The sequence below is a fragment of the Nilaparvata lugens genome, chromosome 7 (genome assembly GCF_014356525.2).
Source record: "Nilaparvata lugens isolate BPH chromosome 7, ASM1435652v1, whole genome shotgun sequence".
Lineage (NCBI taxonomy): Eukaryota > Metazoa > Arthropoda > Insecta > Hemiptera > Delphacidae > Nilaparvata > Nilaparvata lugens.
This window is the reverse complement of record NC_052510.1, coordinates 63,483,593-63,510,926: the sequence shown is the minus strand read 5'-3', so window position 1 is coordinate 63,510,926 and position 27,334 is coordinate 63,483,593. Positions and strand designations below refer to the sequence as shown.

Here is a 27,334-nt window from a genome sequence, read left to right as displayed (position 1 = left end):
AATATCTTGTTCATCTCATCTCTATTATCCTAAGTAGTTTAGTTTGGTAGCTGTGACATAATTACGAATTAGGTAGGCTTGTTTTACAGGTGAACATTTATCTCAAGGATTTGGGAACTTTTATTCAACTGATGGAGAATTGAAGTATTTTTTAGTGTTTGATACTTATAAAAAATTGTCTCAATTGGATAGTTTTTGTGGGTGAAGGTAAAGTAGTTATTTATTTACTGTAAAAAATTATTATATGAAGAACCATATAACTTGTATCTATTTTCTGAGCTAATTCAAAGCGTAGTTGTTCTTTTTTGTCAGTACAAAATAACGTTCTTTTAGTTCAAGTAAAAGTTTTGTATTACAGTAACCACGAGTCTCCTCTGGTATTAATAAACCACATGCTTCAAAGTTGGTTTTATTCCATTCTTATAGATCGAAAGCTTAATATTATTAATTACTTGAGCTGAACAATTTAAAAGTAATATTTATTAATATGTTCATGACCTTTGTGCCTTTACTTTCAAGATGTAAAGAGCACTTTTAGGTGTCGCAATAAATAAGCTCAAAAATGCAAAATAGGAAAACATATTTATTTTTGGTTGTGTTAAGATAAGAATATTGAATAAATAATAAGCTTAAAAAGTAAGATGATCAAATTATGAAATTAATAATTTTTTTTTGAAATTGGGTTTTGAATTTTGAGGTTAAATCATGTGTTCAGCAGACGACAAAAGTTAATGCCTTCCTTATCTGCTATGCATTACCACTTCATACTTGATTTAAATTCACTGATCTAAAAATATCTAATTTTATAAATTCTTGTACAGAATCCAATAAAAAACATCGTTATGAGTAATTTATGGGAATAATTTCATTTATTTACAAATTTGGAAGAAATAGAAAATCATATTATTTATTCTGTTTTGTTGGTAGAACTTGTTTTAATCCTTTTCGTTTCGAACGCACATAACCTAAAAAAGTCAAGAAGTCGGCAGTCGGTATTGATAAAACAATGAACTGCTAACTTTTGCCGTGAAAATTGTTGTAGCAATTGATTTTAGTTTGGATTCGAGTTTGATCTGTCTTTCCAACATGTAATTTTGCTTTTATTCTCCTTAAATCGATTAGACATTTGAAAGTGTTGAAAAAGGAACATCTTATTTTCCACCGTATCGAAAGCCTTGCGTGAACAATCAGGATTAGTGCAATCAATCCTCTTGAAAAAGATTGTTCATTTTTTGTCTACGAATTTTTTAGATTTTCTACACGATGGAAGGTGCTGAAGCTGAAAACAAACCAATTTTGAAAGATGCTGAATCTGTAGAAAATGATCAGCCGCAATCAAAAGAAACTGGCCCAATGGTAAAGTATTTAAAAAGTTGCAATCCTATATCCTATAGATTTTCTGCTCATAAACAATATTAATTTATGTATAATTCAAAATTTCTATGATTTATTAGAAGGTGAACTCAACAATAAAACAGTCAAATGCTCTTAATTTATGAAAATAGAAACCTATCCATATGGTTTTGTAAATTAGCGCTTGCTATCACATTCACTTGTTCCATCGTTTTTATGTATACTGTACTGCTGTACTCTAGATGTTTTACATAAAATAAATTATTGACGACTCCTCTTTTCTCCATAACAGATCAGACTAAAGCTGACTACGAAATCTCTACAAACAATTATCATTAAAATTATAAGAAAAAACTGTTTGACATTAAACGAGATTTCTTGTATATTTAGACCTATATAGATCTAACTTATTCATTTTTTTCTTCAATCATATTTGTGTTAAAACAAATATTATAGAATAGCCTATTTTTGGCATCCATTTGGCAAGATCAATAAAAAAAATCTGCTATGAGGCAGGTCAAGACCTGCGAATCCAGCTTTAATGTTTGTTTTATTGCCCGTTTACACACTTACACTTTACTTTTTTTATTCTCATGTCATCCGATAGGCTTAATCTTACCAACAGCTGATTCTCAGCCAATCGGAGGATTCTCTGGATATCTTGACAATGAATAATGTCGGTCGAGATTTGTATAAAAACTGACATTCAAGTGTTCCATTCTTTAATGGTACGCGTTACTAGTTTCTAATTCTATCAATAGTCAAGTTTTTTCAAAAATAAATAGTCAAGTTTTTCCAATTTTACCACACCTAAAATGTCATTTGATAGGCCAATTCTCACCAAAAAATTATTCTCAGCCAATCGGAGGACTTTGTTAATAAATAATTTCGACCGAAAGTTTTAAGTGTGAAAACTGACATTCAAGTGTTCCGTTCTTTTCTGGTATGGTACTCGTTCCTAATTCCATCAGTTGTCAACTTTTTTCAAAGATGTTGAAAGTTTTTTCAAATTTCTTCCAACATTTTTTTCAAATTTCACCATTTTTTGCAGAAAACCAAGTAAAGTTTTTAAAATATAGATTAAAAGTTGTCAAATTATAATATTTTTTGCAGCAAACCATGCCAATTTCTTCAAAAATAGATTGAAATATTTGAATTTTTTTCGCAGAAATCGAAAGGTCAGTCGAAATGCGGCTGTGATGGACCATCCACTACTAAGACGCGATCTTCCCGCGAAGAAAAACTGAAGAAAAAGGATGACAAAAGTGTTGAGCACGTGTTGAAAGCACTGAACAGCTTGAATACAACCGAAGAGAAATTGGCAGCAATGTGCAAGAAGTACGCCGATATTTTCGACGAGAACAGAAAAGTCCAGGTATGCTCCAGTTTTTTTTTAGCACTGCAGCCCAATATGAGCTTTGGCCGCCTCCACTACAGCTCTCATCTCTTCTCGGGTTCTCGGTTCTCTGTCATTAGTTTCCATCCTCTACATCCCATTTTTATTAGATCACTTATGCTCCAGTTTATTCATTTATCTATTTTTTTAGCAGTACTGCCCAATATGAGCTTTGGCCGCCTCCACTACAGCTCTCCACTCTTCTCGGCTCTCTGTCATTAGTTTCCATCCTCTACATCCCATTTTTGGAGATCACTTATGCTCCAGTTTATTTATTTATACATTTTCTAGTTCTACAATCCAATATGAACTTTGGTCGCCTCCACCACAGCTCTCCACTGTTCTCGGCTCTCTGTCATTAGTTTCCATCCTCTACATCCCATTTTTATTAGATCACTTATGCTCCAGTTTATTCATTTATCTATTATTTAGCACTACTGCCCAATATGAGCTTTGGCCGCCTCCACTACAGCTCTCCACTGTTCTCGGCTCTCTGTCATTAGTTTCCATCCTCTACATCCCATTTTTTGGAGATCGTCTCTCACTTCATCTTCCCACCTCAATCTTCAATCTGTCTTCCTCTCTTTCTTCTTGAATGTAGCCTCTCCTTGAATATTATTTTAGGCTTTCTGTTCGGATTCATTCTACAGCTCCAGTTTTTTTTCTGAGATTTAAAGAAGGAATGTAGTGCGTGCCAGTTTTGGTACACAAGGAATAGTGGTGAATGCGGCGGTTTAACAAAAATGGCACACATGGCAGTCTACGAGTCAAGGGCTGAATATATTGAGGTCCACGTTATGATCAAACTGATCCAACTTAATGTAAGATTTCACTGTGCAAATGGCACTAAGGGTAACCGTCCACTGGAACCGTATTCAACCGATCCGTTCGGCCGTTGGATCGGACGAATCTGACGGCAGTTCATTTGGCCGATAATTTGGTCGTCCATTGGATATGTTTACGTCAATCTAGTTCAGAAGTTGATTGAATATTGAATTAACTACTATCATAGTCACCAAAATTGTTCATAAACAATAATTATATTGATATTTTGAAAATTTAATTGAACAAATATCCAATAAATTAGTTATTCATTCCAATAATCTTCCGATCCTATTTGTTCAGCAATCTTGTCCACAGATTCCTTTGGACATCACGACGATGATATCTTTTGTCTCGTTTATCTGACAATGGAACATGCTCTTGAACCAAACTTATCAACTTTTTTTTGTGTAGTTGAGAAGTTGATATTGTGGTAATTATTCATATTGAATGAAAAAGACTAAGAAATTGGCATAAACCACAGATTTATTGATACTTAGAAAGACCGGTTTCGGTTATTACACCATTGTCACTATCTGATAAACCGGTCTTTCTAAGTATCAATAAATCTGTGGTTTTTGACAATTTCTTAGTCTTTCTCATTCAATTATCAACCTTTCATTGTCCATAGTTACAACTTTATAAAACAGAACAACTTCAAAAAAAAACAAGACTGTGAAACAATTTTAGGTTAGGAACACTTTGTAGTCTCAGCTCGACTAGTTAGTTCGGCCGGATAGATCCGTATAATCCCATTCAATTCGGATCGTAAAATTGATCGGCCGGAGACGGCCGTATGAACCTGTTGAGCATCTATTCCTATCTTTGTTGGGGGATCGTTCAGACGAGTTCGGTAGTTTTCGGCCGATGCTAGTTCGGACGAAAACGGTTCTAGTAGACGGCCCACCTAAGTGAGTTCGTTACTTTTAATAACAATAAATAATTGTGTTCTATTCTAAAAGCGTCGACCTACCAATTTTTCATGGAATAAAATGTATTCAAGATTTCCAAATCCAATTATATAATTATAGTAAAGTCCACGTTAAAATGGCATTTAAGATTGATTGATTGATTGAGTACTTTATTTATGTAGATTACAATATATACTGGCTTATACACTTATATACAATAGCTTACAATACAGCAAAATTATAGATGAATTTACATAATATAGACTAAGAAAATAATTATTGAAAGTATATGATATGAAAAAGTAATTTGTAATATAATAACTATGGATAATTATATTGTTATGCATCTACATAAATTGGCGGAGCTTTGGACATATCAATGTCCATTCTTCGAAAAGAATATTAAAAATATCCTCCCCACTCTCTACCAAATAAGAGAGAGATAGAGAGATAAGAAGAGAGAGATAGGAGAACACTTACACTTACATCTGCCACTTCCTTCTATAGATGATATCTAATACCGGTATATCTGATGTAATGTTAACTGTCCATTCTTGTTTAAAATGGGTCACCGCCAACCTGTCTTCCCGACAACTAAGCTCCTCGCAGTTTTGACCACAGGCGTCAGCCGATCCCCTGGCAAAACATACCGTACCATTGTCGTCAACTAGTCTCCCCGACAGCTGATCCCCTACTGGAACGAGGGAGCTTGGTTGTTGCCGACAACCAAGCTCCTCACACTCACGGCAACCAACCTTCCCGCCAGCCAATCCCATGCAAGATATGAGTGGTCTGGTTGTCGTGATCATACCCGACAACCAAGCTCCCCGACAGCCGATCCCCTATTAGGGATTGAAACCAGATTGAAGCGGGCGGGGAAGTAGTACAATCACAGACACTGTTTCACACATTCTATGAATTCGGTTATTAGAAGAAAAACTTGTTAATGTTGTCACTTCTATCACTGCAAACATTAAATGAAATAAACTATTTATCTTTCCGAATCCAACTGACTTGGAAATGTTTATCTCCGTGCGAGGAACTTGGTTGTCGGGTTCGGTGACGACAAGCAAGCTCCTTGCACGTTGGCGTCAACGAGTCTCCCCGACAGCCAATCCGCTACTGGTTAAGAGGGGGACTGGTTGTCGGGACCGTAGACTACAACCAAGCTCCTCGCACGCTCACGATAACCAAGGTCCCCGTCAGCCAAGTTCCTCTCTCAGGAGCTCGGTTGACGCCATCAACCAATCCCTCGAAAGTGCTTTCATTGGATACGGTATTTGAAATAATAAAAGCTAGCACATTAACAATATCAAGTTGTTTTGATTTAATATTAAACACAATATTAATATTAACACACTTTTTTATGTATTTGAACACGACATGCAGTCAATTATTGAGTAAATAATTAACAACTTTTACTCACTGACTGAAGTACTTCCAATCGTCTAGCGATCATTTTCAACAGTGTAGACCGGAAATGTTTTGATGGTTAGGAAGATTTTTGGTGTTTAATATTGTGATCTAAAAGTTTGTTGGATTTGAAATTCAGCTGTTCATTTAGTCGTGTTCAAATACATAAAAAAAGTGTGTTAATACAAAGCAGCTCGGAATGAATCAAGAAACCATCACCATTAATATTAATTAAATATTCACCAGTTTATCAGAGATTGACAATGGTGTAATAACCGAAACCAGTCTTTCTAATTATCAATAAATCAGTGGTTTTTTTGACAATTTCTTAGTCTTTTTCATTCAAATATTCACCACATCATTACCTTCACAACAGAACAGAAAGTCATCTTGAAGTGTTGAATAATTTTGTGTTAAAAGTATTATTGTATTCTGTATTCTCATTCTTTTGATATTTAATATTTATTTAATATTGATTGTTTCTGTGTTTAGTTGGCTCTGAAACAGTCGGAGAAGCGTAACGGAGCGCTACAACGTGAGAAAGAACAACTCCAGGCTGACCAGAGCAAATCGATTTTGACCAGAAGTCGACTGGAAAATCTGTGTCGCGAACTCCAGAGACAGAATAAGGCTATCAAAGTGAGTTACATGTTCAGATCATTTTGATGATGTAATTACTGTATGAATCAATAAAGAATCATTACAATAAAGATATCTGTTTAAGCCATACATTGCCAGATAGCCTTCGATCGCCCGCCAAGGTTCCTGGCAGATCACCAGGACTCACTCCTGAGTCTTGATGATCTATAGCAGGGGTCTCCAACCTTTTTTATCCAAGGGCCACATTGTTAATTTTTGGGAGGCTTAGAGGGCCAATAACAAGGATGTAGCCCTACGTGGAATTTGACTTGTGGGGACACACACAACGGGGGATTTGGGGGGTGTACACTTATTATATAATATGAGGAGTTTTAAGTAGGAAGAAACAAACCAATTATGAGGGCTATTTTTTTTCAACTCCCGATGTGGTATGAAAAAGAAACGAGTGAGAGTAATTGAATGAATTTTTCACAGCATCTTGCAGCGCATCGTCTGTTCGGAAGCTCTGCCCTCCTAGCATTTTCTTCAGTTCCGGGAAAAGGTGATAGTCGCTTGGTGCTAAGTTTGGGCTATACGCCAGATGGTCAAAAACGTCCCATTTAAACCCGTTAAGAAGACGCTTCGTCACAGCAGCACTGTGAGGACGGGCGTTGTCATGAATGAGCACCACTCCCGATGTGAGCATTCCTCTCCTTTTGTTCTGCACAGTTCCTCTCCAATCACGCACTGCACTGTCACTCATAAAGCTTTCACCATATATTCGTTTCATTCTATGGTGAATTTCTGCTGTGGATAACCCTTCAGCTTGCAAAAAACGAATTACACTTCACAACTCACACTTGGCGGGAGATTCTATCATATTGACCATATTTATGTGTCGCTAGATGAACTGGTAATGACGATAGATGGCCGAAAACGAGTGAGGTTATAGTGTGAGATATGACTAGTCAGCTGCCGCGCATTGTTGGCCAATGCCGCTCGCATTGCCATCTAGCGGCACGATCGGAAGTTGAAAAAAAATAGCCCTCGTAATTTCATTTTAATACAAAGTCCAATTTATTGAGTGTAAAAAGCTCATAAGAAAACTTGACAATGCATGAATTTGTAAAAAGTTACCATGCTAAAAGAGAATAGGTACTCATTTTTAGTGAGAATTTGTTTTCCACTTGAATTGTCCGCCCATTATTAGGATCAAACTTTGTGGTTCCGATCATTAATATTGATATCAAATGTTCATCTGACAAGAAAGTATTTGGATTTATCAAACTTCATTTTTGAAAATGTCTGCTCACACTTGTAGGTAGATCCAAAAAAGAGAAAACATAGCTTGAGTTAGCATGGTTTTTTATATTTTTAAAGTCTTTTTCTGGGAGAGAACTGTAAAATGGAAGTAGGTTACCTTCTTTGTAGCGTTCAAAGAGGGACATTTACAGTCCGTGCAGACCATTTGCTAATATCTCACAATGCTTGATCCCTGCTTGTTCACAGCTAATTTTAAACTTATTAAGAAATGGAGTGGCCAATAAGAGAAGAGTACTGAACTCACAGTTGTTGTCAAAAATGTGTATAAATATATATTTTTAAAAATCTGTTGCAATAACTCTCGGTGGGCCGGACAAAATCCATCCGCGGGCCGGATGTGGCCCGCGGGCCGTAGGTTGGAGAGCCCTGATCTATAGTAAGGTCCACGTTATAATGGCAAGGTATTGCTATCCTTGTCTTGCATTCAACAAAGCAGATATCGCTATCTCTTTCTCGCTTCGCTCTGTTGCCAGATCGGCTCTTAACAATGTAGAATTAATAATTAACTAGCAAAATATTTCATCTTAATTATAAAAAATTATTATTAAGTCATTGGAAAATATAATGTCTTGCTTAATGAAAATATAATTGATGATTTTAAACGAGAATGAACAGTTAATATTACATCAATAAACCTGTATCAGCTACCGTCTATAGAAGGCATTGACAAGATGGAGGATCGGCTATCTCCTATCTTTCTCCATTGCCATTATAACGTGTATTTCACTATAGTTTTCTTTATTCTTTTTCAAGACACGATCGGTCTTGAAATAAGAATAAAATGGTTCTACTAATTTCAGTCAATTTATATTATTCAATTTGTTTTGATTTTCTTTGTTTCACTTGACGTCTATTTCGTTGTACCATATTTTAGGACGAGAGCTTGTCGAAAATCAGAGAGGAGGAAGAAAAACGAAAGGAGGTTTCGGCAAAATTCCAGAGCACCCTTTCGGAGATCAACAACTTGATGCAGCAAAACAGCGACAAGAACTCCAAGCTAAGAGATGACAATCTTGACATGAACGCGCGTCTCAAGAGCGTCTGCGAACAGTACGAACTCAGGGAAAAGGTTTGTGTGATTGTTGCTTGATTGTACGAGGGTTATATCGTTTTTCAACCTCCGATTAGCCAAAAATAAAAGACGAATGTATGTATAAAAGATTAATAAAAATAAGAATACTTTTTCACTGAAAGTTACTTACATTTATTATTATTCTTCAACGTAATTGCCGTAAAGGTTGAGGCATTTGTCCGTTGAGGCATCACAGGGCGTTTGGTGGGGATCACAAACTGTTCAGCACTGTGAAAATCATCCCCTAGATCGATATCTTTCTTGATCCATGAGCATAAGATATACCGGGTGCTTCAAAAAAATGTATACACACTTTGAACTTTCATAGAAAATTTATTTACCGTTCTACAAAGTTAAATTTCAGGAAAAAGAAAGCTGAAAGTCCAATGTAAATGAAACATAAATAACAAATGTTAATACTGTTCAAATTGGTGACCTGCAGCATCAATACAATTCTGAGTACGAGTCACCACTGATTCTGTACATCGTATCAAAACGTCCAATGAGATTTCTCTACACACTGCTTGAATCTCATTCCAAAGAATGTCTAGGTTACGTGGTTTACGTTTGTACACCTCATCTTTAACTGTATAAATCCCTAATCTTGAAGGTGGTTCTGTATCATACTCCCTTCTCTACTGTCTTTGAACTTCATTTACATTATCAAACTTCCAGTACCACTTAATAACCTGCTTACGTTCTTCAAAACTCAAACGTACGTCTGCCATGTTGATATTACAAATTCCAACTAACAATATAACATAGAGGGACGATTATGCTGCCACCTGGCGAAGAAATATAACATTAGCCTTGTAGAGCGGTAAAACTACAATTGTTTAAAGTGTGTATACATTTTTTCCTACAGTTATGTTGAAAAGTGGCCATTGCTGCACTGATTACAGAACGCAAAGAATCACTTTTCCGCTCTAGTGCGGGAAAAATTTTTCTGCACTCCAGATTTGCAACATGGCAACGCAAAATACTTAGTAGGTTATATGGAGCAACAGTGCAGCAAAATCAAAATGAAGTTGGTAACAGTGACTGCTGTGGCTGCTATAGTGAGCAGAGGTGCAACCAAGCACAACGCGCTAATTATTATTCATTATATATTATAACCAAGGACAACGAGGACTTTAGGATTTTAGGATTAAGGTTTTTATCAATAATAAAATTACACAGAAAAACATTTGATGCATTTCAGGCAATTTTACCCATAATTACCCACTTTTCATATTCAATGGTAACTGTAGGAAAAACTTAATGTGAAATACGTGCGCAAAGTTCCTCTGCTGCACTCAAGAAACCATTCCGCCCTCGCCTACGGCTCGGGCGTAAACGTTTCTTTCGGTGCAGCAAACTGTCACTTTGCGCACTAGTTGCACAAATAACTATTTTGAAGCACCCGGTATGCAAGAGATCACGTTTGTAACCACTTGTCTGTGAGTCTGTGTCTTATGATATGTGATCGGAGGTTGAAAAAATGACCCTCTTAGTTTATGGATAATCGGGTACTTGCAGAGTGTCTGAAAAGCGTCTGTGAATGGTACGAACCCAGGGAACAGGTTTGTGTAATAAATTATTGATCAATAAAGGCTATGTGTAATCGGGCTCTTGCAGAGTGTCTGTGAACATTACGAACTTGAAACAGAATTGTGTGTAATTGGCAGAGATGGAATACTCAATTCAAATTTTAAACCAATTCACATCAATTCAATTTTGACTTTCCTTAATCCTTATTTTACTCATCTTTAATTCTTTCTTTATCCCCCTCACAATTCTTATAAATTGTTGTGATTAAATAGAATAATTATTGGATATCGTACAACAAACAAATAACTAATTACCAAGCAGTAAACTGTGAAAATGAATTAGCAAATAACTAATCAAAAAATCTGGTGTGCGCACTCACATAAACTTTCCTTGTGAAAATTGATCACTGACGCTAGTGTTCACTGACGCTAGTGTTCCCGCGCATCTCAAGTCTACTATTCAAATATTTGAGCCAGCTGGTGACAGGGCAATAACGCTGGAGACACACATGAGGTCTGCTATCTCTTCATAGTGAATGATTTAATAGAATCAACAATAATTTGCAATTGAATAATCACATTTTCTCGAATTTAAAGCTTATTTTCAATTTTAGGTGAATATGTTACTGAACATTAATTGTAGAGATTTTCATGCTCAATCTACTCCACTTGATTTTCTTTGTTTCAATTGTATCTGAAGCCTGATAATTGGGAATCTATCTGCATTGATGGGCGGAGCTCCTGAAATTTTTACAGATATGGGACTTGTGGCAGTTGATAGAGCTTATCGATGACTATTTTAGGTATGAATTTGATCAAAATCGTTGGAGCCGTTTCCGAGAAAATCACGAAAAACCCTGTTTTTGACAACATTTTCGCCATTTTAGCCGCCATCTTGAATTGCATTTGATCGAAATTGTTCGTGTCGGATCCTTATAGTGGAAGGACCTTAAGATCCAAATTTCAAGTCATTCCGTTAATTGGGAGATGAGATATCGTGTACACAGACGCACATACACTCATACACACACACACACACACAACACACACACACACACACACACACACACACACACACACATAGACCTACAGACCAATACCCAAAAACCACTTTTTCGGACTCAGGGGACCTTGAAACGTATAGAAATGTAGAAATTGGGGTATCTTAATTTTTTTCGGAAAGCAATACTTTCCTTACCTATGGTAATAGGGCAAGGAAAGTAAAAAGTAGCTGTGATTATCACAATAAACAAATGACTATTTACAAAGGTATTGTTATTATCAAGTCTGATTATCACAGTTTAAATGGTTTTTATTGTTTTCAGGAGGTGGACAGAATTGCAAAACAAATGCAGCTGGAGTCGCAGCTTGCCGAGGCAAAATTGGCAAAAGCCAAAATGGAAATGGCTGCTGAGAGAGAGCTATTTGTTAGAGAGAAACAGCAGTTGCTTGTTGTGAGTATCAATTAGTTACTATATTTATCAGCTGTTTGTTCCTATATTTATCAGCTGTTTGTTCCTATATTTATCAGCTGTTCAGTAATTTCCGATTTCTCATCTTTATTTCAACATCCTCGTCTTCCCCTGCAGTAAGATTCACGTTTCCAAATCAATGAATTTCATAAAAGAGCATAGTTGTCACGTTTCCTACTCCACCGCCTTCTACAGGGTGGTGCTGAGGAAACCCATGTTTTTCAAACCGCTGATACTCAGCAACGGAAGGGGGTATAGCCCTTGAACGTATGTCGGCAGCCTTCTACAGGGTGATGCTGAGGAAACCCATGTTTTTCGAACCGCTGATACTCAGCAATGGAAGAAGGTATTGCCCTTGAACGTATGTTGGCAGACGGCCCATACTATGTCATTCAAGTTGCTTTGGAGAATTGGAACGTACAACATCGTGTGTTCGATGTCAAACAGTTTTTTTTTTTAGAAACAATGAATCTGTAGTCACAGTGCAACATCTTTTCCATCAACATTTTAGAGTTGGACGTCGAAGTGCAATGCCTGATCAAAATACTGTACTCCGATGGGTTCAGCGTTTAAGAAGTACTGGCTCTGTGATGAAAAAGAAACCACCTTGTCTTCCCTGTTCAGTTCGTACTCCGGAAAATGTAGACCGAGTCAGTGTCGTCTAGTCGATCGTCTAGGACTAGTAACAACTGCCGTTTTGACTCGGTCTACATTTTCAGGTGTACGAAGTGAACAGGGAAGACAAAGTGGTTTCTTTTTCATCACAGAGCAAGTACTTCTAAACGCTGCAACCCATCGGAGTACAGTATTCCGATCGGGCATTGCACCTCGACGTTCAACTCTAAAATATTGACGGAAAAGCGTTGCACTGTGACTGCAGATTCATTGCTTCTGAAAAACTGCTCGACAGAGAACATACAATGTTCTAATGACAGACAAGGATAGAAAACCAATTTTAATCAAATGCTGACTTTAAATAAAGTGTCTCACTAGAATTATCTGAAGAAGTAATGTTGAGACCCGGTTTCCTGGACACTTTTTAAATCTAATGGACCATTAATTCTATATTAAATTCATTGATTTAATGATCTGTCTGATTGGTTTAATAAGTGTCCTAGAACTAATGGCAAGGTGTGGTCCAAGTTATAATGGCAGTGTTTGATGAGCTATGGTATTGCTATCCTTGTCTATCATTCAATAAAGCGGATAGCGCTATCTCTCTCTCGCTTTGCTCTGTTGTCAGATCGGCTCTTAACAATGTAGAATTAATAATTAATTTAATTTGAATTTGAATTTGAATTAATTAACAAAATATTTCATCTTAATTATGAAAATTCATTATGAAAAATATAATTTTTGTTTAAAAAAATATAATTGATAATTTTAAACGAGAATGAACAATTAATATTACACTAATAAACCTGTATCAGCTACTGTCAAGAAGGCATTGACAAAACAGTTGATATAGATATTTAGAATAATAATTATTGTTATTTTTTCTCTGATTGTCACATCTATGTACTGTTTTCTGTGTTTTGGTGAAATAAATTGGATTGAAAAAAAATAAAAACAGTGAGGATCGGCAACGTTGTTCTCCTATCTTTCTCCACTGCCATTATAACGTGTACCTTACTATAGAACACAGGCCTGATTCTCAAATGTATTTTTTTTTCTGTGTGGCGAAAAATAACGTTCTCACCATGGGCAATTTCCGGCTCTCAATCTTTTCTAGTCCTCGGCCTACGGCCTCGGATTTGAAAACCGATTTCGAGCCGGAAAAGTCTAATTTTCGGCCCTAGGTGCGAAATATACTATTAAGTTTCACTCTCACTTTTTTTGTCTTTTTTAGGAAATAACCCAGTATCAAGCGCGTTGTCAAGAGTTTCAGACGAATGAGATCAATCTACGCAAACAGATCTCGTTGTACAACGAAAAGTACGACGAGTTCCAGAAGGCACTGGCAAAAAGTAATGAGGTGTTTGGAGGGTTCAAAGTCGAAATGGATAAGGTTAGTTTGTGCTTTATATTATTCAGTAGATATTTATATTTTTCTTTCTTTCTTCTACACTAGATTGACTACTAACAGCTCTTTTAGTAGCTGACTTTGAAGTAAGAATCATAAATTTAATTTTTTAATGTAATCATTGAACGAGCGTTGGTGAGGCATTGTTCTCATTTTTGACTTACTGAAGGCCAAAATCGTTGTCCGTCTGTGTGTATGTTCTACAATAACTTTAGCAAGAATTGATCACTCAGCTTCAAATTTTGAGCACGTATTCTTCGAACCTTTTCACAGGTCAAGATCGTTGGACAACAAAATTCACTCACTCCTTCACACTTTTTCAGGATATAAAAATAACATTGAAAGTGCATAACAAAAAAATGTTATGATTAAGTTAACTGAATAACTTATTGCATGCAATTACTACAGTTTTTTCATTCATTCATAACATCAGCTGAGGCTATTTGGAACCTATCACACGCGCTGACACATGATTCCAGCTGGTTAATATTAGACGTTGAAGCGACTGAGTAATATTTGAAAAGTAATATTTCAATTCAAATAGGATCCCCAATGAAACCTACTGTCAAATGATTCTTGTATGAGAAATATTTAGCTATTTTCATAATTTTCATCAACTCTGTATAATTTAAAGTTGCAGGCTTCAAATTTTACAATACAACAGTTCTTGAGCGAGTTCTTCAACCCAAGGGGTCACTAGTACAAGCAGAGTAATGAATAAACACTCCAATACTGCCACTTATATTGATCCATTCATGAAATCATCACAAATAGTAATAGTAACATCTTTGTACTGTATTATCATTCATCACCTGGGCTTAAAATACTTGTGGAAAATTGTCTTTGAAGATAAATAGATGAAGATTAGATATATAGAAAATTAGATAGATGAAGTAACTTATGATGAAGATCTGATTGAAATTGTATTTATGTAAATTAGAAATAAATTTGTCTCAATAATTATTATTAGATTGAAATTATTGATCTATTGCAATGAGAATAAGCCTATAACCATCCTCGGTGACTTCAGAATCTTAATGAAAAATTGCAAGTTAATCAATTGAGTTGTTCAGACGTGATGATGCGTCATTCGTCGATTTCCCATCTCGTACATGTGTAGGCCAATTCCTCCCTTTATAATACAGGGTGAGCATAAATTATTGAACACATTTCATAGGTGAAAAAAAAATTTTATCCACCTGTGAAATGTGTTCAGTAATTTATGCTCATTCTGTATTAGAGATTGTTTTTTCTCTTTTTATTTTTTGTGTGTTTTGAATAATGTGTAATTTTGTTGTTGTGTTTGTCTCAGATGTCGAAGAAAATCATTAAGCTGGAGAAGGAGACGATCACTTGGAAACAGCGGTGGGAGAACAGTCACCAGGGCGCTGTTGAGTATGGCCGACGACAAGCAGCGTTGCGACCAGGAGTTGGGTCTGGTCAGCCGGAAGCTGGGCGCACTGCAGGGATTGTGTCGCACGCTGCAGGCTGAGCGCACCGCCATGTTGGCGAGGCTTAAGGAGGCTGGTAGGTTGACGCTGTTTCCATAGAGATAAGATAGCATAAAGCTAGGCGCACACCAGTTAGTTAAGGCAAGAAAAGAGATAATCAGACACGTTCAGTCACAATACTTCACATTGTTACTTGTGACGCCACTCACACTGATTAGTCATTGCAATTAGACATGTTTTGTCTTCATAAGCAGTTATGTGAAATATTGTGACTAAGCGTGACTAAACATGACTAGTCTTGTCTTGACTAAACCGGTGTACTACAGGTGTACTACAGAGCGTGCACCATTTCTATCAGTCATCATTTGACAATCGGTAGTTGTGGTCAGTGTAAATTCAGTGTTCATGATGGCCGATGATGAACAATTTTTGTTGCTCGCTCAATCAAAAGAACTGATTTACAATCCAAGACTGACGGAGCGCCATAATAGGAATATGGTCGAAAGAATTGGTTTATAATCCTATACTATTAAACGAGCAATTTCTGTTTATATTTATGTTTGTATATCACCGGATCTCGAAAACGGTTCTAACGATTCTCACGAAATTCAGAACAAAGTAGGTTTATAATATAAAAATTCGATTGCGCCTGGTCTCATCTCTGGGAAAACTCGCTGAAGGACATTTAAAGGATAATTATTATTCATCCTTGGAAAAACAGCTGATAATTTTGTCGTCTGTTTATGATGGAAGTGAGTGAGCGAGTGCATGTGTGTGGGACTGAGACAGAATTATGACTCAGCTGTTTGAACTATTGCAATCATTCAATTACTTAGTGCCGGTTGAACAAAAGCCGGTTAAATTTTAATCCTGATCAATTCCAGGAGAACCAATCAGAGGAGCCGTATTTTTGAAATATGGTCTTCTCTGATTTGGTTCACGTGAAATTAATCCTGTGGATTAAAATTTAACCTGCTTTTGTGCAACCGGGCCTTTGTGAGAGAGATTTTTGCATTCCACTGGAAATTAATCTCAATCCACTGTGATTAGATAGAACCTCTCCGTATAAACTATAAATATATATTATAATGTCCTCTTTGTAATAAATTTTCTATGCTGTTGTACTCCAGAACTTAACTCGGTTCCCCGATATTAATTCAATTAGAATTAGCTTCTCCTAGAATTTGTGACTTTTTTCAATCTATTTTATAACAGTTTCAGCAGATAGTTGCATGATTCCAATGTTTATCGTGTGTAATTATGAAATTTTTCTTCATCACTTTTCAGCTCTAGAATAAAATTCTGCAATATGTTTTCTTCTTCCGGTTTCCTATTATATGGATGAATCCAGTGTTTCCTATTTGCTCTTTCTTGCAAGCAAATCCACTACCGAATCATAAGCACACCGGCAACAACGTCATGTTCTGACATGATTAATGTGACTGGTTTGTGTTGCTTCAATATCACTGAAGTTGTCGGTATTGCCTTGTCTTTTCATGTAATGTCTTGTCCTGACTAACTGGTGTGTACCTGGCCTAAGAAAATACTCCATGGTTTCTAGAATTCATTCAAAGTTTGCAAGTTTTGTATCAAATTATGGTGTTGCGTATCAAGTTGAGATGATACTGTATCATATTGTGTTGATACTTTATCATGTGTGGTGATACTGTATCATTCTGTGTTGATAGTGTATCATGTGTGTTGATATTGTATCATTTATGGTGATACCATAGACATAGCATAGATAGCATAAGAAGATATTCCATAGGTTAGGACCAATGTTGATTAGTTGAAAGGAAGCTGGTAGGTCGACGCATCTAGAATAGAAATAAAGCGTGGTGCAGAGGAAACGCATGTTTTTCGAACAGCCAGTACTCGGCAATAGGAGGGGGTATTGTCCTCGAACGAATGTTAGCAGACGGCCCATACTATGCCATTTCAGTCTCTATGGAGCGTTGGAACGTACAACATCGTGTTTTCGCTGTTGAGCAGTATTTTAGAAACAAGGAATCTGTAGAAACAGTGCCGTCAATATTTTTTAGAGTTGGACGTGAAGGTGCAATGCCCGATCGAATTACTAGTTCAGAAGTACTAGCTCTGTGATGAAAAAAATTACCTGGATTCCCCGTTCAGTTCGTACTCCGGAGAATGTAGACCGAGTCAGAACCGCAGTTGTTACTAGTCCTAGACGATCGACTCGATGACATGGTCTCAGGACTAGACGACAATGACTCTGTCTATATTTTCAGGAGTATGATCTGAACGGAGAAGACCAGGTGGTTTCTTTTTCATCACAGCACTAGTACTTCCAAACGCTGCAACCCATCCGAGTACAGTATTTCGATCAAGCATTGCACCTCGACGCCAAACTCTAAAATATTAACGGTAAAGCGTTGCACTGTCACTAAAGATTCATTGTTTTTAAAGAAAACTGCTCGACAGCGAACACACGATTTTGTACGGTCCAACGATCATAGCAACTGAAATGGCATAGTATGGGCCGTCTGCCAACATTCGTTCCAGGGCAATACCCCCTCCCGTTGCCGAGTACTGGCGGTTCGAAAAACATGCGTCTCTTCAGCACCATCCTGCACATTCATGGAAAGCAATTAAATCATATTTAGAGGAACTACTAGGCCGGATAAAATTATCAAGACACCGTTAAAGAGGACAGATTTTCCCCGTTAATTTTATATGAAATTCTAACTCATAACGACATCCAATAATATTCTGAGAGAAGTGATATTCTATAGAGGGCCAAGTCTCAATACCTCCTCCTGTCGCCGAGTACTAGCGGTTTGAAAAACATGCGTTTCCTATGCACCACCCTATACCTCATCCCTAGTTTGTTTTGTAGTACAGGCTAATTAAAGGAATCCATCCGCTAGTTTAAAAAGTTGAACATTTCAAGACCAACGTGGTCAATCTTACAAGCCACTTTGCTACTTGGTGAGAGTGTGGCCTGGGCATGATAAATTGTGCTATACTGTTCAATTGTTTAATTGTACTGTACTGAACATACTGTACAGTATAATTGACCGAGCGAAGTGAGGTCTAAGATTCGAGTCGACGGTTTGGCATTTCTCTTAATGTTTAAAAGTTTATATGTTTATATATTTATATGTTGCGCATTTACGGCGAAACGCGGTAATAGATTTTCATGAAATTTGACAGGTATATTCCTTTTTAAATTGCGCGTCGACGTATATACAATTAGAAATTTTGCATTTCAAGGATAATATAAAAGGAAAAAGGAGCCTCCTTCATACGTCAATATTAGAGTGAAAATCAGACTATAGAATTATTCATCATAAGTCAGCTGTCGAGTTGACTATAAATTGCATGCCATGACGCATGCAATTCAATATCTCAATGTAACTTGGTAAAAAGTTAGCAGCAAATTAGCAGCTGTGTAGACTATAAATTGCATGCCTCATTGAATGCAATTTTTATGCACTATTAAATAGGATGCAAAGAACTTATAACAGCTCGTCTGGGCGCCTAGATGTCTTCTGGTTTTCTCGCGCTAAATTCCGGAAAGCGTTTTGTGATAATAATTAAATCTTGTGTAAGGATGATCTGATCAAATGAATAGTGTATCAGTGTGGAAGTGCTTATGGTTTGGGACGTCGTTTATAACTGCGCGAGGTCTACTGTTCACAGAACTACTAGTAATTGAATTGTACTGTGCTGTTAATACTGTACTGTTTATCAAATAATCGTTGATAAATTTTCTTTATGTGTATCAACCATTTTCCCTCTATTTTCAACCATTTCTCTCCTTTTTCAGGTCTCAAAAGCGATGACCCGTTAATGGCTAATGGTGATGCAACCGCTGAAATCGATGCCGACAAAGATCAGGAGCCTCAAACGGTGGTCAACAAGAAACCAACACCCGATCAAACGTCCACCAAATGTTTGAAAAACTCGGCGAAAAAGTGCATAAAAGATAGAACGCCGGTTAGTGAAGATGCGGTCCATGTTAACGGCCAATCAGGTGACGGCGAGTTGAAATCTGAGGTTAACGGTAGCACGGCAGTGAGTGATGTTAACGGTTCACCTCCTAAAATTGATGACAAAAGTGAGGTTAAAGATCAGTCGAACGATGGAGTTTGTAGTGAACCTCAAGATAATATTCTAAAGGGCGATGTATGTTTGAAGAAGGATCCTACTGCTAACCTTGATGTCGATCATAAACCAGGTTCTGAGCAAATAAGTGCCAATTCTCAAGAAGTAAAGAAGGAAGAAAGTCCAGCTGATCCTAAGCAAGGTGTGTGTGATTTGAAAAATGTTCCTGCCGATTCTAAACAGCCGAAATCTAAAGCTTGTAAGAGAAATTCTCGTTTGACTTCTCCACCGAAAGATGTCGCCGCTGCTAAAGAGAGTACAGTGACATGTCAGAAAAGTCCACCTCGTGTGCAGTCACCGCCGAAAGTGGTATGTGCTAAAGAGAGTACAGTGACATGTCAGAAAAGTCCACCTCGTGTGCAGTCACCGCCGAAAGTGGCATGTGCTAAAGAGAGTACAGTGACATGTCAGAAAAGTCCACCTCGAGTGCAGTCACCACCGAAATGTACTAAAGAGAGTACACCACCGAAAGTGGCATGTGCTAAAGAGAGTACAGTGACGTGTCAGAAAAGTCCACCACGAGTGCAGTCACCCCCGAAAGTGGCATGTGCTAAAGAGAGTACACCGTCGAAAGGCGAAGCCGCTAAAGAGAGTACACCGTCATCGCCGACGACTGCTAAAGACAGTATTGCGACATCATTGGAAGCAACCAAAGCTGGAGCCTCTTCACAGAAAGCTGCCAACAGTGACGCTAAGAAGGCTAAGGTTAGTTGATATTTTATCTGTTAGTTTCATTTGTGGTGAGTTGAGACGAATTTTGCTGATTTTTCGATTAATCATATTGTTTTTTGACCGAAGCGAAGCTGAGGTCTTAGTTTCGACTCGATCGGCTTTTGTCTGTTTGTTTGTTTGTACCGCAGTTACAGTCGCAGTTATTGTTCGATTTGGATGAAATTTGGTATGCTAGTTCTTTGAAACAAGGCGTAGAAACGTATGTGTAACGATTTTTGATAAGACCTCCGGTTTTAATATAAATTGTGCCGCTCTAAAATGTGCTGTATTGAATGAATGGTATCGTTGAAATGCTATCGATAGAGGACAAGAGTTGTCAGCGGTGAACCTTGAAACGTCTGAGCCGCTCCAAATCATACTGTATTTATTAATTGAAGAAAACTTCTCACTTGATTGTACCATTTCTTCCCTTTTCAACACGATATTTCCTTGTTTCATAGTTTCTAGACCTACCAAACCGGCCGGAGACATCACAGCTTAGTTAGTTAGCTCTTGTTTTCGTTTTAGTATGAGATCGGAAACCGACTTGTGAGCATAAACATTCTGCATAGGCATAACAAGCCGCCATAACATTGAATCCACTTTTTATGAAAAACATTATTAGCAACCTCCTGTCATTGTCACAACAAACCCATGTTATTTAGAATCATTTCCGTCTCATTATCGTCTGTGAGACGATTTATGGTCTAAATTGCTTACTGCATATTCCATTTCTCTGTCAGTTGACCGATTTCTTATAATTAATTGTTAGAAAATTTGTAATATTGTAAATATGTGGACGATATGAAGGTACCTCCTTGAGAGACATTTATAAGTCCGGTGTCCCTGGAAACAATGTCTTTAGCACTTTCAAATGAGAAAATAATAGATGTCATGGATAAATCTTCACAATATACTGTACTTTCTTAATGGCCCTTCTCATTAGTTTGAAAGTTGTAGGCTATTCATGAGCGACGTCTACTGTTCGCAGAACTACTATTATAATTTGAAAATCGCTGCTATTGAAACACATTGTGATTTGCATGTAGCAGACTGAACGCGTGCACTGACTGCGTTGAGTGTTCCTAATGCTCTTTCTAGATTTTGTTTCTCATCTGGACGCTTATTCATGGTTCTACACTTGCACATGTACGCATTCAATGTGATAACACCCTTAAGGCTAGCTACAAACACATCGATTTTTGTTCCTAAGATATTTTGCCGTCCGTATTATGACTTCTATAAGATTGAAGGGAACTTGACAAACATCATCTGTTTGAAATCATCTGTTTAATATAATCGAATTTATAAGGACGGCAAAATATCGTACGAACAATAGTATATTTCGCATCTAGAGCAGAAAATGAGATTTTTCCGGTTCGAAATCGGTTTTCAAGTCCGAGGCCGTAGGCCGAGGACTAGAAAAGATTGAGAGCCGGAAAAACATTTTTGCCCGTGGTGCGAACGCTATTTTTCGCCACACACAAAAATAAACAATATATATATATAAAATAATAATAATTGTTTACTAAGCACTTCCGAAAGCAGTAGTGGAAGGTCATAGCTCTAGTAAATCTGAGGTAATCTGAATATCAGGAAATTGTCAAGTATTTTTATTTTTTATTCTGATTTGTCTAAATAACCTAAAAGATGATGTTCAATTATGTGGGAGGTTGAGTTTATACTTTTTTATTCTTTCAAATGACAATAAGATGATATTATTAGTGTATAAATGTTTTAATTATTGAATAATGAACATAAATAATAAAATCACCTTTCTTAGTTCCATATTAGCGGCTGGAAAGGGTACTCTTTCCGGCCTAGGCCTGTTTCTTACGTCAGACGAGAGTCGTCTGCAAACAAGGTCTTTCAGATCTACGTAGGGACTGAAAAACAGCTGCTTTCTGTGCAGTGTGGCGAAAAGTTATTTATTGATCAGCTGTTTTAGCACACTTGAAATTTGGATAATATGAATGTCAACAAATGCTAATCGTCGTCTACTGCGGAAATTGACGCACAAACGGAAATGCACCTTTAGTCTGTACGCACCTCAAGAAGAACAAAAACATAGTTGATCTTCAGTTTTTAGTAACTTTATAAATTTAATTTATACTTTTGTTTGTTAATTTTACATGTTGTGGTCTACCTTCAATTTTTGAATATCTTTATCGATTCAATTTCTATTTTTGTGTGTTAATTCTCATTGTTTTCGGTTACAGGACTCGAAGAAGAAGAAGAAATGACAGTTGATATCGCTGTTTGAGTTCTTTGTCAAGAACCCTTACTGGATCTTCCGGCTCTACTTCGTCGCTCTCGTTCTAATTTTCATCTTCATCCCTCTCTGTTTCTACCTGCACAAGAGGTCGCTCGATTTCAATCACGAACTTTACTTCTTCGACTTACTTGCCGGATTCGACGAGTTCTTCGAAGATCAAGAACCGTCCTGAACAGGTTTTTCACGACAACAATTCACTCTATCATTTTTTCCATAATTGTTCATTTTTTAAATTTGTTTGATATTTGGAAGGAGGCAAACGACGAATAAGATACATGCTGAATAGGTTTTTCACAAAAATGCACTCTATAATTTTTTTCATAAATGTAAACTTTTTTGAATTTGTTTGATACTTGGAAAGAGACAAACGACGTGCAAGATACGTCCTGAACAGGCTTTTCTCAACAAAAAAATAATTTTTTCATAATATTGTTCACTTTTTTAATTTGTTTAATACTTTGCAAGAAGGCCAACTTGAAAGAAGTTATGCCCTGAACACTGTTGCAGGTTTTTTCACCAAGAAATCTATCATTTTTTTATAATGTTACACTTTTTAAAATTTATTTGGGTGGAGGCAAATGACTAACAAGATATCTGTTGAACAACTTTTTCTCAACAACAATTCACTCTATCATTTTTTCCATAATTGTTCACTTTTTTGAATTTGTTTAATAGTTGTAAAGATGCAATTGACGAACAAGTAACGTCCTGAACAGGCTTTTCTCAACAACAAAATCATGTTTTCTTAATCGAACACTTTTTTTGGATTTCTTTAATACTTGCAAGAAGGCAAACTTGAAAGAAGATATGCCCTGAACACCCTTCAGGTTTTCCACCAACAAATCTATCATTTTTTCATAATGTTACACTTTTTAAAATTTTTGGGAGGAGGAACAGATCACAGGTCGTTGAATTGGTTTATGTATAATTCATTGTTTTCTCATACGAATTCATAACTCTTAGAACTTATTTTCTTCATAATTCTCATATATTCAACATGATAAGATGTAGTCAGTATTATTGAAATCAATTTCATCCTGTCCATACTATTTTTTGAATCATTCTAAAGAACAAAATATAAAATGATCAGATTTGAGAGAATTTTGGAAGATTCTTATCTTGAAATACAGATGATTCCAGCAAATCAGTCTCAATCAAGATGACTCCAATATGAGAGAATTTTGGTAGATTTTTATCTTGAAATACAGATGTCTCCAGCAAATCATTCTCAATCAAGAGCTGGATTTGAATAATAACCAATATTTGTACAATGGTAGTTAGTAGAAGTGTAATGAAATGAAATAAGTACTTGTAATATCATTGCTTAAATGTTTTAACATCCGTTTTATACGATGTAGATGAGGTAGAATTCTGAGTAAAATTCTTCAACGTAATCATATTTTCCTTGACTATAGGAACTTTCTTCACCCCTTAGCGTATAGTACAGTATTATCTTGACGTCTCAATTTCAGCCTCAACTAGTATTAAGTCTACAGATGGAAATTACTGAGATATTGCATTTATTCAAAATCTAATGAATTAATAATTATTATTAAACGAAAATCCAAAATAAATGCTGTAAATCACCCCGAAGACTTCTGCTATGGTACTTAAATATTGACAACAGGGTAAACAGCTAGATGGAAATTCGATACCCTACTGCAAGTCTACTGCAAATATCGACAACAGGGTATCGAATTCCCATCTAGCTGTTTACCCTGTTGTCAATATTTGCAGTAGGGTATCGAATTTCTATCTAGCTGTTTACCCTGTTGTCAATATTTGCAGTAGCAGAAGTCTTTTTTTTTTAGATTACGTCCTAAAGACTCCAGTCATGGAGTATAAGACAAGTCATGTTATTACATAATAATTCTAACACTAAGTAGTTCAACCTAGTTTAGGTTTGAAAGGAATTCTTGTACGCTATAAAAAGCTCTATCAACTAAATATTTTTTCATTTGTTTTTTGAAAATCTTCAAATCATCATTACTTTTCAAGATTTGAGGTAGCTTGTTATAAAATTTCCTACCAATATAATCTGGTTTTTGTTCAAATAACCTACTATTGTGACCCATTATATGATACTCTGTTTCCCGTATTATACTTATGAACATCTGAATTCTGGATCACACCACTCGTTTTCACATGCATTACAACTTCATATACATACAAAGATGGCACAGTTAATAGACCAAGCTTTTTAAATAAAGGCCTACAAGAGTCTAACCTATTCACTTTCTCTATACATCTGAGTGCCTTCTTTTGAATCTTAAACACTCTGTCCATATTTTGTTGAGATGAATTACCCCATACTAAAATAGCATACCTAATATGAGATAGTATAAATCCATGGTAAGCAGTTAACAGTAGTTTTTTATCATTCAGCCTAGCAAGCTGCCGCAGGACAAATACCCCAGATGATATCTTATTACATATCCTCTCAATGTAAGGATGCCATGTTAATTTCCTGTCCAATAAAATTCCCAAGAATGCTACTTTCTCTTCTTGGTCTAATTCATTTTCCTCTACAAACACATTTATTTCTCTATCCTCTACTGAATTATATTTACTTTTGAATTGTAGGAATTGTAGGTCTTCGGGGTGATTCACGGCATTTAATTTGGATTTTCGTTTAATAATAATTATTAAATAGTATGAAAATTGGTGGAAATAGTTTGTTGGATACATGAAAATGTTGAAATACGATGGAAATCGATTGTAGGTTTCATCCAATTCCCTGTAGGGTTAGAAAAATCATCAGTAACTGAATCGATGTGAATAAATTAATGTTTTCCACGAATTAATAGGAATAATACTTTGTTTAAATAAATAATTGGTGGATTTCGTGTTAGCTGTCATGTTGAAAACGTCCTGTGTAAATAAAAATTCTAATAAGTAGTTCATCCAATGGAAATCTTCTATTTACATGATTTTCTATGTTTGTAAATGGGAATCCATGCTTAAGGTGAATTGTCAGTTCCACAGAATTAGACAATACCGTTTTCATTCCACCTTGATATGGAGAAGTTCCACAATACCTCTGTTTATAGTGTAAATCCATGGTTAATTGAGAAAAGTTGTAAGCAGGTAAATGTTCGGTTCAAATCTGTGTACTGTAATAAATCTATGAAAATTTCCATGATCATTTATGACAGAATTGAACCTAAAATGTCTAATTTATGTGTCATCGATGTGTCTAGATATGCTTTCAAATTATTGAAATCTTGAGAGAGATTTTTCAAATGTTGTTGTTCCCTTTTCCCTGCCTCAAGAAACAAGTTTTAAATGTAACTTAACTCTATTATTTGTTGTAATATTACTCTTTAATAATTTACTTTGAAAAGTCTAGCTTGATAAATGATTCTACGGTTGCACAAAAGCCAGTTGAATTTAAACCGTTATTAATTTCACGAGAACCAATCAGAGAAGGCCTTTTAGAAAAGACGGCTTCTCTGATTGGTTCTTGTGAAAATAGTCACGGTTAAAATTTAACCGGTTTTTGTGCGACCGGCTCTCGATTGTTCACTCAACTTGAGATCTTGACAAAATTGGGAATTCATTTTATCCCCTGGCAAATTTATCATTATTGATTGGGTGTAAGTTTGACTATTCTAATTAATTGAAATGAATATTCTGCAATGAATCTCTGTAATTTAGAACTATTTCATTAGAATCATTTAGGATTTGTTTAATGATTAATATTTATTGTATATCTCACCGTTTGCACCAGTATTTGTTTTGGAAGATTCGGATTTTGAGCTCTTATAAAGTTTTTGAAATTTTAATATTTATTGTGTTTTGTTGGTTAATAAATTGATTACTTCAAATTATCGAAAGCATATTTTGGGGAATATATTACGATTCCTCAATTATCTTACAAAAGTATTTTCTAAAATCTTTTATCTTCTTTATACAAAAGTATTCTCTCGGATCTTTCATCTTTGTTTTTTCAACAAACTTCTTGGGCAGTTAAATCTTTTATCTTCTTCATACAAAAGTATTGATCAAAAACAAGTTAGTATTCTCTCATATCTTTCATCTTTGTTTTTTCAACAAATTTCTTGGGTACTTGAATGTTTTATCTTCATACAAAAGTATTGATCAAAAACAAGTATTCTCTCATATCTTTCATCTTTGTTTTTTCAACAAACTTCAGTTTCCCTTATAAAATTAAGAAATTGAATTAAATAATTATCCTTACCTTAGATCTCTCATAGTACATTAAGTCTTGGATATTTTCTTGTTAATAATAGAACTGTCTACCAATATTAATCTCAATGAATGTCCGTATAATTATTGAAGTCGACGAAGAATTTTCAATTGATATTGATGACATATTGAAAGTCAAGTTATTGTAGAAAATATTGAATGTTTTGTTGAGCGCTCGAAGGGTTATTTAATGTTCAATGTTGGTGTTCATTGTATGACTTGATTAATAAATTGTTTTTGATTCAATGTTTCAGCTTTTCATTTTAGATTTATTTATTAATGTATCCGTATTCCAATATCCTTTTCAGTTATTTCTATAGTGAGTTCCACGTTATGATGGCAGTGAAGAAAGATGAGAGAACAGCGTTACTGATTCTCTGCCTTTCCACTGCCTTCTAAAGAAGAAAGCGGGTTGAAGAAACGAGACGGGGCATCTGAAAACAATGGATGGACAGGTAGAAACTCTAGTGACCCTTCAGTGGTCGCCTATTGTTATTAAATTTCGACATTAAATAAAAATACTAAGAAATTGTCAAAAACCACAGATTTATTGATACTTAGAAAGACCGGTTGCGGTTGTTACACCATTGTCAATCTCTGATAAACCAGTTAAACCGGTCTTTCTAAGTATCAATAAATCTGTGGTTTTTGACAATTTCTTTGTATT

At 35.9% G+C, this 27,334-nt stretch overlaps 1 protein-coding gene across 1 annotated transcript; it reads left to right on the top strand.

Moving 5' to 3' along the window:
- The first annotated feature begins 959 nt into the window (after window positions 1–959).
- LOC111064430 (alpha-taxilin) lies at window positions 960–26,913 on the top strand. The gene is given in 11 exon segments (XM_039433376.1): window positions 960–1,356; window positions 2,522–2,728; window positions 6,388–6,534; window positions 8,672–8,866; window positions 11,724–11,852; window positions 13,720–13,878; window positions 15,206–15,277; window positions 15,279–15,420; window positions 19,135–20,177; window positions 22,403–24,254; window positions 25,051–26,913. Coding segments are annotated over 10 exon segments (2,211 nt in total). The 5' UTR covers window positions 960–1,263; the 3' UTR covers window positions 22,427–24,254; window positions 25,051–26,913.
- The last annotated feature ends 421 nt before the right edge of the window (window positions 26,914–27,334 follow it).